A 13,907-nucleotide genomic window follows, 5' to 3' on the forward strand; every position below is an offset into this window, starting at 1 on the left:
TCAAAACAAGTGAAGAAGTACTGGCTACCTCTGCATATCTAGTTTCTCCATCTTGAGCGTACTTTTCTGTCTTCGTTAGAGAATGTACACATTCTCAGCTAATTCCTAACACTCATTCAACCTCCCGAGGATGACGCTGACGAAATAACCCTAATGTCAGACCGACCTTGGTAACAATGAAGATGATCTGAAGATGTCGTTCGTTAATTTCTGCACCAAATTGTATTTGACCTGTTTTAGATATTTGGATTTTTGATCGGTTTCGTATATTTTCATGAAAAATAAGGGGCAATGCAAAAATTTCAGGGATGGAAAGTACAAAGATTAATGGAGTACAAGTCGGAATGTATTGTTGTGGTTGAGGAAATTCGCAAACCACCATTCAGGTCCCGTAGGTGAGATATCTCTGTAAGTACATGTGTAGTTAGCCCAAACCCGTTGTTTAGAGGGAATAAATGTGATTCATTCGGGCTGCGACCCTTTGAGATAGCCGTTTTTCTGTTCTATCTTTATTTTGAACCAACCACGTCTCAACCGCCATCACACAACAACCACCAACCGCAACGCCGCTTCACAACAACAACAACGCCAACAGCCACGACCTTTACCTTCGCAACTCGCTCCCATAAACATCGCATCACCGCCATTCCAAGCGTCGCCATGGCCATCACGCCACTTTAGGCCCTCCACCACCTTCACCTCTCCTCCTTCTGCGGCCATTCCCGCGCCGCTTGTGAACGCCGAGTGTCAGGCTGTCCTGGCCTCGTGCAGGACGCGCGCTGAGACGCGGGTACAAAGAGCGGCCTTTCCGGATCAGGAATGATTCACGCCCACTTCCGATCCCTCCAATCATTAAGCGTGGGGCGATTTGGCCCCGCCTCCAGGCGCGTCGGAGTAGAATCGATATATGCAAATTCGCGGATCAGGAATGATTCACGCCCACTTTTCCTCCGTCCAATGGGCGAGCGTGGCTCAGCCCCCGAGCCCATCCTGATCCGAAAATCTGCATATGGGTTCTCCTGTCGCACTATAAAGCGCCGAGCGCGGGGCGAATTGAGTCAGTAGAGGGTTTTCTGTTTCGGGCTCGGGCGAGTTGTGGCGGCGGCGAAGTGTGGCAGCAGCAGTCAAGACGGGTCTGGAGGAGAGTCGGTCTGTCGGGGTTCGGAGTCTGTCGGGGAGCTGCAGAGAGGAGAAGCCGGGAACGCGGTCGAGGGCGCAGTGGAGTCGCTCGTCGCGGGACCCAAGCAAGCCAGCTATCCTCTTTCCCCAGAGCATCAACAACCCCCCCCCTGTTTCCCCCCCAAGCTGAGATAGTGCAAAAAGGGGGCCCCGTTCCCACCCCATTCCAGGCAGTGCCAGCGAGGCCCGTTGAGGAGCGCGGAGTCGGGGCGCCGCTGCCATTTTGTGGCTCATCACAAAACGGGTAGGCTCTGCCCAGTCTCGCGCCCACAGACCACGTCTGCCCCCTTGTAGTTGAGGGTGGCCCCTTTTTTCTTTTGATTTTGAGTATATGTGTTGTCGGCGCCGTCTGTAAAGTAAAACTGTGTAAGTGTTGCCGTGTGCTCGCGTAGTCGGTAGTAGATCTGCATTGTGTTTCTTTTGTTGCAATTGCTTTTGGTGCATAATTGTTGTAATTGTATATGTGTGCTTTCCGTTTGCCGCGGAATAAATGTGAATTATGTTGAACTGTTTTTTCCCGTTTCGCTTCGTCTTTTCTTTAATTGAATCTCCATCTTACTTCACGTAAAGGGTTGGTAGTGGGCTAAAAAACGCCCGACAATTAATTGGAACCGTCGAGGTTGACGATAACACCGCTCGGTTATCCCGATAGTACGGAACGGGTCGCTTAAAGTGGCCCGTGTCCGAAGTCGACCTGCGGCGAGGTGCGATCGCCCGGTCTACCCTCCGTGTGGGTACTTAGGTAAGTCGAATTTGGCGAACAACCCTATCCCACTCGGGGGGCCGATTGGCACGATCGTGGTGAGGCCGAAAGGCCCACCCGTGACTAGTTCCCGGCGTTAGTCCGAGAGGGTCACGACGGAATTGTCCGTCCGGTGGGCGACGTGCCGCGATTCGAGTTACGTGGCCGCTCGCACGCCGGGGGGCGCAAATTCGCAACAGTATCATAAACCGTACCAGTCTTCATTTTACTTCTTATTCTGAACATTTTGTGTAGGATCATTCCACGTACTCTGATATTGCCATTGATGATATGTTGTACTTGAAACATTGAAGACAAACTTTCAAAGAAAAGTTCAATATGCTGTTTTGAATGGTATCTAAATGTATTCATAATGTTGTCGGTATATCTCATTGCAAAGTTGAAGAACTACTTTGTGACAGTCACGCAACCGAAGTCTAATTTATAATGTTGTAACATAAGATTACTCGCAGCATTGGACCGTGAGGCAGTTAGAAGGCCGGCACCGAAAAACTGCATCTTCACTGAGGCGCAGATGTGATGCTGGTGTGGTCGGTGCCCCTTCACATTCAGTGCCCCTGAATAAATTTGAGACTGGGATAGGATACTTTGGGATATTTAACATTCATCAGATAATGCGAGTAGACTGAACCAGAGTGGTGTCAAAGCCACCCAATGCTCGCCCGTTTATACATTTATCGTTTTTAAAAGACTAGTCTAATATTTTTTATAAAGCATAGCAGTGAAGTCTAATCCAAATAATTTTAAAGCAATATATGTTGTTGTTCGTCTTTCGGCTGCTCCCGTTAGGGGTCGCCACAGCGGATCATCCGTTATGATCCGCATATTGATTTGGCATAGGTTTTACGCCAGATGCCCTTCCTGATGCAATCCTGGTCACCTCTCTCTTACGACACAGGGATAAGGATTGGGTTTCGCCATGATTCCGGGCTGCCCTACACCCTCTCATAGCGCGGCCCAGTGCAGAGTTCCGGTCCTCAAGCGATCCTCCAACCCAAGCCTCCGAGTAGCCGGATTACAGGCGCACGCCACTATGCCCGATATTTTAAAGCAATATATGTATTTGTACATTGTAATCAGTAAAAAATAATGTGGTAGATAAAAACATTAGAAAGGAAATAACTTGCACCAAAAACTTTAACATTTTCACACTCACGCTGACGCTGACGCTCACGCCAGGGGCATCACTATAGCTCTCTGTTCTTCGAACAGGCGAGCTAATAACCGACTTAAGGTCCATCCGAATGACGGCAAGCTCATGGTTTCAACATCCTGCCAGCAAAACACCAATCCGACAATTTATCATCGTGTCAGGAATCAAACCCAGATGAGACAAGTCAAAAGCGAGTGCGAGCTACCCTGATGCACATCTAGTGCACATGACAGTTGTACAATTATTACCTCTGCCACCAAAGGTGAAGGAGGTGGTTTTTTACCCCTCTGTCTGTTTTTTTTTAGGGGGGGGGCAGATATGTTCTCATGGATCAGGCATGACGTGGCAGAGGTATGCATTCTACAAAGTGCCCTTCTAGTTATTCATGAGATCTCTGAATATTGTCTGTGGTCCACTCTCCTCCAGCCATTTCAACACGCTCTAAAACTACAGACAGGTGTTGGGACCGAAACATGCTGTCTGTAACTGCCATAATCCTGGTTCCTCTCTTGCACGTGCATTACTGTATAATGGTTCTTGTCTGTTTGTGTCCACCATGCCTATCACATATTTTAGGTAAATCAAACAGGTGAATTGGCCTCCAAGATGCTTGTTCCAAGGTTTAACAACCAGGGGAGTCACATCCAAATAAAATGCCATATTTCTCAGAGTGAAATGTGTGCTGCATGCTGTACCTTGTAGGGGAAATTGTGTGGGGTGTTCAAAAGGCTATATAAATGAGATACTCACATTAGTCCAAGGCACAGCAAGCTTATTTTTAATTTGTAAGTGTGTGAACAGGCAAACAAACATAACATGTACATGTGGGAAAATTACACAACCAGACCAGGAATCAAACCCACCATACCAATGCTCTGTCATCTGAGCTATCTAGGCAACCCACCAGCTGAGCACACAATTCTCTCACATATAGAAATGCCACTCTTTTTCCCTCGATGCTTCCAGGACACTCACTGCCAACATTTAGAGCAGCAATGGCCTGTCTACACACAAGAGGGTCTTCAACTTATGGGGGCCAATTCCATGACCACTATTGTTCACCACATGGGGCATATTAATACAATTAGAAATGAACAGGCAAGCAAACATAATATGTATAGGTGGGAAAATTACACACCCAGACCAGGAATCAAATCCAGTTCCTCTGGTCAAACATTGCAGTGCTCTGCCCTCTGAGCTATCTGAGCGGCCCACTGGCTGAGTGCACAATTCTCCCACACTTAGAAATGCCATTCTTTTTCCCTCGCTGCTTCTCTCATGGACAGGCTATCACTACTGCTATGGTTGGCAGTGAGAAGCAGCGAGGAAAAGAGAGTGGCATTTCTCTACCAAAAGTCATGAGTATCAAAGGATTCCACACATTTGTGTCAAGTGTAGTAGAACATGAGTTAATAGCGACATCTATCCACTCCAATATAAACACAGACTCAGCCAGTGCACACCACTGGTGTACCCACAATCTATTGTGACAAAATGGCCAACAATGACAAATCGTTTCGCCAATGTGCAGTGATTGAATTCTTCATGAAGGAGGACAACTTCGCTGCAGATATCTATGGCCGAGAGTCAGGTATATGGAGACACCTGCATAGGCGCAAGCAGTGTCAGAAGGTGGGTGAAACACTTCAAAGACAGATACACGGACATCACCGATCAGCCATGCTGTGGTCGGCCGAGAAGCGCCACGACTGAATGCAATGAGCAGAAAGTTGATGTGCTCATCATTGAGGACAGAAGGGTGAAAGTTAGAGAGATCGCAGCACAGGTTGGCATGGGACACCATTCAATACTGGAGATGATAGCGACCTTAAAATGTGCAAGTTGGGAAAAGCGCCTGAAGAAAAAAAGCTGTCGTCTTTCAACATGACAATGCCAGGCCTCACACTGCGCATCTGACATTAGAAGAAATCTCAAAGAATGGCTGGGAAGTGCTCCCCCACCACTGTACAATCCATACTTGGCCTCTCATCAGTTTGAGCCCTTGAAAGATTACAGAAGAGGTAAGCACTATGAAAACGACGAGGCAGTCCAGATAGTCTTGCGAAGCTGGTTGCAAAGTGTTGGGATGGACTTTGACCACAGCGGGATTTTTAAGCTCGTGCAGCACTGGCAGAAATGTTTGCATCCTTCTGGAGATTTTGTCGAAGAGTAATGTGGTATGTCCAGTTACTATTGACAATATCAGTTCTATTACATGTACCTTTGCTTTACTGAACTATAAACTTGTTCATGACTTTCGGTACAACCCTCGTATATTAGCTGTTCACACATGAATGGCTGAAATGGGGTTATTAGCAGTCACATTATATCATCCAGATCATGCTGACAAGGCTGTGGTATAAAAAATATAATCTCCTCTTGAGAAGCTTAGAGGAGGAAACAGCATATACTGTCCGAGTATTTCCAGTTCTTGATATTCCACCATTTTGTGCTCAGGTTAAGCAAGATCACGTCTAATGATGATCCGGTTCTTTAAATACCCGAAAACAAATAGACGACGGAAGATTATGTCTGATTCGGAGTAATAGACGCAAGTACTACAGAATAATTTAGTACAGATTAAATGTTGGCCAACCTAATATTTGTATTCTGAGGTTTTGCTCAAAGGCAGTTCCAGTGCTGCCGAAGCAGTTTGTTGGCAAGGGTTATGTTTGGTGGTTTTCCATTGCCTTCACAGCTAGGGCAGCAATTTGGAATTTGTTAAGGGTGCCGGCGGTCGCTCACCCACTCTTCACAGATAAGAGGACAACATGGAATATTTAACGTCCATCCGAGGGACGGCACACACATCGATGAATCATTCTGCCTGTGATACACTGGGAAGAGTATATAGTTGTGGAAAGATTCAAACTCAGGCGAGACAGCTTAGAGACGACTGTGCATACCTTGAGGCCATCCTGCCAGCCCTGAGCCTGATCTAACTGCAAGAATTGAATTGCCTCAAGGCAATTAATTCATCAATGTATCTTCTGTGAGTTTAACAACGTCAAACCCTAATGACAATGAAGCAAAATGTCATTTTGCACGAAAACCACAAAACAATTATTTTATCTTAAAATAACTTTATGTTTGATTTTTAATACCTCGTCACAGCTATAGTGATGATCTTGAAAGAACGTCGAGGGCGGGTATGCTTGAGCGATAATTTGATCGAATATAGTTTTACTTTTGCATTTCGTAGATTATTGTTAATAGGGATGTTTATACACGTTTAACTAAATATCCAATATCCAGTTTTTCCCCCAAAACTATTTGGATAGCGCAGTTAAAATTGAAAACGAACCCTCAGAGCAATATTTTATGAACGTATGCAGCAGGTGTTGCAACAAGTCCAAGCAAGTCTGCCACCTTTTAACTGTTTTGTATGGGATTGATATCAGACTCTACGATAAACTGTCAGATGTTCCACAATGCAACACACTTCTGCCTCTGAGAGGGATGGTATTTTATTTGGCTGCAACACCTCTGGGGGTTAAACCTAGGAACAAACGACCGGGAGGGTTTGCAGGCAAGGGGTTGCATCACAAAGTGTGCCAACCATTGGAGGAACGCTCAGCTGATTGTCTCATTTGCAAGCATTAATTGGGGGATGTTGAACATCCCACTGTGACTTCTGCGAAGAGGAGACAAGTTGTGGACAGCACACTGAACAAATTCCAAATTCCGACCGAAATAAGCTCCCGTAAAACATAAGACCTGGCCAAGTGATTAGTGAAAGACATAAGCCAAATAATTCCCCAAAAGACATAAGACATAAGCCAAAAGACATGTCAAGAAAGTGCAATAAAAAAAGTTTCTTTAGAAAATCCTTTAGAAACATCCTTTAGAAAAAGTGCTGGTGTCGATTAGGTTTTGAAACTTAGTTGGAATCAAGATGTCTTGTGGCATGGAATAGTTATTGTGTGCTTTTGGACCCCCCAAGCGTATTGTGGGTAATTAGCGAGAAAGGGAAGACAACTGCTCATGCCGATATTGGATATAGGATAGATGGGACAACATTATCGTTAGATGAGCCAGAAAAACCTTCAATGAGGAATGTTGTAATAATACACTTGATATTTCACCAAATATACGACAATGTTCCTGTGAGTGACACGCTATAAGAATTTGAATAAATGGTTGTGGATTAACAACATTACATATGTATTTGCAGTGGAGCCCCAATTCATTTTTTTATTTCAGTGAAATTAATGAAGACCTGATTGAAAATTAAAGTCTGAATGTAAAGGAGAATAATATTTTGGGGTTAGCAGGATGGCCTCAAAGTATGTATGCACACTATGGTGCTTCATAATAGGGGTAAAAAAATAAAAGTATGAATATTCATGCTCCCTCAGTGTGCCTTTGTTCCATTTGACAGTTGAAACATACACACCAAATATGAAGCAGATTGGAGGATGTTTAGGGGTTCCTCAAGTTGGCACAAAATTGTTGAAATTTGCCAAACTGTAACTGACAACTTGCCGTCGAATGTGCACAACGCAGTACACTTCACAATTAATATGGTTGTTTGATATTTTCAAAAACCACAGCAGTCATATAGGATGAAAGAATAGTTTTTCCAAGGAGACCTAGATGAGCTTTTTGACATTGCAGTGCAAAATGCCTCTCCATAATGGACATAATTGTGCCAACTTGAGAAACCCCTAAATATCATGGAATTTTGTTCATTTTTGACCTATAAGTTCTTATGGGGTATTAGAACAAAGGCAAAATCAGGGAGCGGCAAAAATCAAACTTTCATTTTTTTGGAACACCCTAATGCACACTCACCTGGAAGCTGTCTTGCCTGGGTTCACATCTTGGTCCACCTATATAAACTGTCATCCCAAGGTTTCACAGGCAGGGTGATTCATCAATGTGTGTTACGTCCCTCAGATGGATGGATGGATGGACGTTAAACTGGGCATCCCGTCTGCCAACATTAGTTGGTGGACCTTAAAGATCCCACGGTGTTCTTTGTGAGGAGTAAGTGAGCTATCGCCAGCACCATGAACAAATTTCAAATTCCTGTCATAAGCACTGCTGGCAAAGCATTGGCAAACCACCCAGTATTACCCTTACAAATAAACTGATTTGACAGCACCGATGATCTGTAACATAGTATGTATGGTGCATCAGAATCAGAATATTATTTTGAATATATCCAAGATACTTGGCCAAATGTTTTCTTCCAACAGACACAACATTTGTACAAGCTCCCTTAATGTTATGTGTTTGCTCGATTCAAATGAATATGCGATAAAATTGGCTGCACATTGCTGCAAATTGCCAATGTGAATCCCTTGTGGTTAATCGAGCATTTCCTTGCCATATAGATCGCAATGAAACGAGTGTACATGAGCACGACTCACAGGTAAACCCCACAGGGATTGACTCCATTTCCTGAGATTGAGACGAGTTAATTGCAGGGAGACTTGTTTTATCACAATTCATCAAAATCCACATTTGTGCCAACTCTGTCTAATTAATTGTTCTCAGACAGTAAAATAGGGTGCCCATGCTGCTTCACCTCAGTGGCCAAATGAGTCACACCTGTGAAACGTCACACGAGATATTACGGCAGTTTTGCTCCTGATGATGCGTTCATTCTTTTGTTGGTCCTTGCAACTGCAATGTTTTTAATAGAAAATGTGCTTGACATTCAGCCAGAGACTGTATCACATCGAAGGTGACTCAAGGATGTTTAAGCAGGAGCACAAAAGACTAAAAAGTGTGAAACAACACGATTGATTAAAAAATGACCAAACCAGCCGATTTCGTCAACTGCAGCATGAAGGCCTCCCTCAACATGGTCCATCGTCTTGTATTCAATGCAATTTTAGGCCATTGCACTTGAGTTAACTCTTCAATTTCATCTCTCGAACTGACATTCGGTTTTCCTCAGTTTCTTCTGGAACTTTGTCAAGGTTTCCCATTTGTCACTCTTGTTGACCTCTGGTTATCTATCATATTGATTTGGATCACTTGCAAGAAGTGAAGAGACACACAAGATCACTTGCAAGATGGGTATCATTTGTTAAATTAAATTAAATGGAAGGAAAAGCAAATTGTCTTCGAGTCTGAAAAGTAAAGCTTACAATTAGCGTGCTCTCCCAGCAATGACGTATAACAGGACCCTATCACGTCTCACCCACAGTTGGAGGGAATAACTAATCAGCTCTCACATAATTAATTACCACAGGTGGGTAGGATTTCAAAAAAAATTAATCATCATGCTGTTCCAGCAAAAGAAAGCTGCATAAAGCAACCAAGAAAAGCTACGCAAGGTAAGCCCTTTGCTGTTTCAAGTTGCACGGAGCATTGGGAGTCTCATGTATGCACTACATGTGAATGTCTGCCGCTCTAGAGGAATTCAGGTAGGGATTTTTTTAAAAAGCAAAGGGCTTATCTTGTGTAGATTTATGCAGCTTTCTTTGGCTGGAAGAGCATATACATATTAAATATTTAAAGCTTTTCTCACCACTGACCAATTGACTGAATGACTGACGGATATTACAGATCGGTTACCTTCCGGGTGACATAAAAAGCTGAAATTTTACGTGCCGATGAACATTGAAGCAGATACTCCGGAAAAATAAATCACAGAATCACCGGAAAACATCCGTAAATTGAAATATAAATAAATTGAAAAAACAAATGAAATGAAAAAAATGTAGGTGAGCAACTCAAGATAATGGCGAAGCACGGTAATTTTGTGTGCCAATGGATATCACAGCCGATACATCAGGAAAAATCACAGAACCATTGGAAAGCATCCATAAATATATATATATATATATATATATATATATATATATATATATATATATATATATATATATATATATATATATATATACATACCTCGTATATGAAAGATAATTATCAATGAATGAAAAATCAAATGCAAGTGAGCGACCCAAGTCAATGGGGAAGCACGGTTCATATGTTTACACACAAGCACGGATCGTGTGCATGTTTGTGTGTGTGTGTATGTGTGTGTGTGTGTGTGTGTGTGTGTGTGTGTGTGTGTGTGTGTGTGTGTGTGTGTGTGTGTGTGTGTGTGTGTGTGTGTGTGTGTGTGTGTGTGTGTGTGTGTGTGTGTGTGTGTGTGTGTGTGTGTGTGTGTGTGTGTGTGTGTGTGTGTGTGTGTGTGTGTGTGTCAAATGTGACAACAAAATCAAAACTGCTACAACAGTAAATACCGGAATATTCCTGAGTGATACAGAAGTAAAACTGAAGCATATTTTCACCTCACTTAATGATTTCCCAGATACTCATAGGGCACACCTCACTTACAATGACACTGTCCATTATTGCAGCCCAATGCAATCAACGAGCATCACATATCAGTCGCAGTTGTAAATCTGGATCAGGGCAATAACTGCACATTGTTTACATGAAAACATCGTATAATATGTGCAACCTCACCATAATATTAATTAAAACAGCCCTGGGTGTTTTAACCCCATTAAAACATGCTTCTGATGGTGTGCCAGTAAGGGGGTGCTGCATTACGTAGCACACTATAGCGAACACGAACCTGATTGTCCCTTCTGCAATGTGGATGCCCTTTGTGTTATGTTTCACAAGGTGGAACACATTAAGCCATAACCTGGACAAATTCAAAATTTATTTTGCAATTTGAATGTGAGAGCTTCATTTGGACCCTTCCTTGACGATAAATGCTGAACCAGCCCCATTAGAAGCCTCTAATTGGAAATTGAGGTGTAATGCATAAAAATGGCATCAATATTCCATTACAAACATGGGTCACATGTCACGTGTGTCCCAAGTGACTTGCAAGTTACACACATTGTTTTTTTATTTTTTAGGCTATTGTTTTTTTTGTTGTTGCTTTCTTTGAAATTGCTGTTACCTGCACATAAACTAAGGATGTCGTATGTCACCTGCAAACAAGTAGGTTACTTTTACACACATTTTGTTAGGTTGTTGGTCTCGTGGAATGCACAATACATCTCGATTTGCTTGGGGTCAGAGCTTGGGCTGCACACATCATTTGGAAAGTTGAAACCACATTCATTTGTAGTGATAGCAATACTTCAGTTGGGACTTGGTTAGTGCACTCGCCATTGAGCTCTGTTAACAGGTCTGATCCCCAACTCGATTGAGGGTCACGAATCAAAGAGTGCCGTTCTGGTGCAGTACCAGAAAATTATGCTGTTTGAGTAAAACCTCCTTCAGATTGAGGAGTGATGCTGGCTATCCAGTCCTGTGTGTATTTATTATCTCATGCGCATTGTGCAAAGCGGGGCTAAGCAATTGGTTCACTCTCTCTGTCTGTCAGTCTATTTATAAGATCGAGGAATTACTTAATTTAAATTGAATTATACATTTTCAACACTGTAGAATACGGATCAGAACATGAATTGGAACAAGAACCTGCAGTTTAGTGGTACTTTGGCTCTGAATTTGGCGAATTGTATGGAATCTCACCCGGTGTGTATGCGAGCACTCGCGATAAAGCAATTGCCTCAGTCTGGCTGTCTGTCTATCAGTCTGGCAGTCAAAGGAAATTGAAAATAATTACAAACAGGAAACTTAGTGTTTTTTAGGGACATCATAAAGGACAAACAGGCACAAATAACTAATTAAATGTGTGAAATAAGGTGGTGTAAAAGAGGGTGCATGAACCGCGGTAAAGTTCCGATTTTTTTTTTCTACATCCTTTAAAACTTTGATTTTCTTTCAATTGAGTTATATATCTGAATGCTGTAGAACACAAATCGCCTTGTTTGCACAAAAAGAAAGTGCAATAAACTCCCCAGTAAAGCGTAGGAGACAGAAACCCATCAGTTTCGCAGTACTTGGGCAAAATTGTGCGCCATTTTTTTTTGCCAAAATTGAAAATGGATGACAAAATTGTGATCAAATTTACCGCGTGATCTGAGGGCAGAGTAATAGCGTGATTCAAACAGAATGGCGGTGCCAAGCAATGCAAAGACAGAGCTAACTTTATCCAAAAGAGCTGTTTGTTTGGTGTATCATTTTCTCAAAGGTTGTTCCAAAATCGCCAGTTTCTCCGAGAAGAGTTGGCAGAAGCTTCAGTTCTGAAATGTTCCATTTGACCCATCAGCTTCGTATTGTTGCCATCACACCTGTTATTCAAAGTTCACGAACAAAGCGAATATAGATCGTGCTCGGAAACGCAAAGCAAGAGATAAAAAGACCCCCTCCCCCCTTCCCACTCCAACCAACCCCCATGTCCTTTCTCTGAAAACTGCATGGGTAAAGGTGTTCTGTGAGCTATCTAGTGTTGTTGATGTTAAAGACCCCAAAACATCTCTCCAAATACTTGGCCATTCTTAGCCAGTACCCTGGGTAAATTCCCTGATGGGGTTAGTTTTATTATTGGCAGTCCCTCTTGCAGTAAGAAGGAGTGTTGGGATATAGATATGGCACAGGTGAGATATACCGAATGACCGTTAACTGTGTCATGCGATACCTTGTGATCATACCAGGTATGACTGTCTGGTGGAGTATGTAACCTGTGTTTGAAAACTCACCATAAACTCCCAACATCGTCTCCAGAATGAGTACACGCTCTGCCAGGATTTTCAAGGCTTCGCGGAGGTGCTTCATCCCATCAGCCTGCCACACACACACCCGTGATTACATTAGTTAACCCAGGAGGAGGCCCATGAATAGCTTGGAAAACATTTTAAATTGAAGTAAAGTGTCACCTTTACTACTGGGATCCAAACATCCGTTCATGTGTTTCAATTTGTGAGGTCAAAAAAAGATGTCTTGATTTTATCATGGCATTGTCACATTGATCTAGTGTCACTAAATCAGTAAAACAATTTGATTCCTCAGACAGATATTGAAAAAGTCTGTTGTAGCTCAAAGTATGGGCTGGCAGGATAGGTTGAAGGTATGGATGCACACTTGCCTCTGAGCCATCACGCCTAGGTTCGAATCTTGACACAGCTATAAACTATGATCCATGTGCTTCACATGCAGGACGATTCATTAATTGTGTGCGCCGTCCATCGGAATACCAATTAAACTGTAGGACCCATCTGCCAGCACTGGTTGGTGGTGGACATGACAGATCCCAAAGTCTCTTTCACAAAGAGGACAGTTATTTCCAGCACTATGAACAAATTCCAAATTCCTGACAACATCATTTAAATATCAACACTGAATGTCAAAAGCTCATGGAAGACGTGGCAAAATCGTTTCCTGCGCATCCCCACAAATCAAAATAATTGGGAAATTAAAGAGGTCGTAGTCATAACTCAAGGAAGGTTGATCCAACTTTGATTTTATCAAGTTTTTGTTTGACAAAGTGTTTTGATGCATCATTTCATTGGTTGAATAAATTTCATGATCCTAAAATTGAGAACATATTGGGACTGAAGCAAGTTCAGTGACAGGAATGTTACTTATAGGAATATTGTCGTGGCATTGGCGGTCAAGGTTAATCCCCCGACCCAAATTGTGGTGACTGGCGGTTAATACCACCAGCCCGGATGGTCGAGCAGTCTTTTCCATATTAGGAGGTAGACCCGTTGATCTTCAGAGAATTTAACACATGCGGGAAGGGCAGAGCGCAATGTGGGTGCAACGGTGGCACAGAAATGGATACACATGGGGGTTTATACTCGAAACCCATGACAAATACACGGATACAGCTTCTTAAAATGAACACATTTAATGAAAATAGACAATTATTTACAAAGGACAATAAATAAATGTAATAATTATAAATATATGAGGTAAATTAATCTCCAAGTCGAGGTGCCTCTAAATATGGATTAAATACAGACAGAGGGAAGCAAAATA

General features: G+C 42.8%; 1 protein-coding gene across 7 annotated transcripts in view; it reads right to left on the bottom strand.

The window, feature by feature from the left end:
- Positions 1 to 13,907, bottom strand: part of LOC147011049 (uncharacterized) — a 330,511-nt gene that overhangs the window by 5,790 nt on the left and 310,814 nt on the right. For all 7 annotated transcript variants that reach the window (XR_015052501.1, XM_085860228.1, XM_085860226.1 and 4 more), the window contains one exon: positions 12,626 to 12,710. Coding sequence is in view for 6 of the 7 variants with exons in the window: in XM_085860228.1 (XP_085716354.1) it covers positions 12,626 to 12,710 (85 nt within the window). In the remaining variant the exon portion in view is untranslated. The remainder of the gene's footprint in view (positions 1 to 12,625; positions 12,711 to 13,907) is intronic.

This window comes from Eptatretus burgeri, chromosome 16, assembly GCF_056783735.1.
Source record: "Eptatretus burgeri isolate ZD-2024b chromosome 16, Ebu_testis_v1, whole genome shotgun sequence".
Taxonomy (NCBI): domain Eukaryota; kingdom Metazoa; phylum Chordata; class Myxini; order Myxiniformes; family Myxinidae; genus Eptatretus; species Eptatretus burgeri.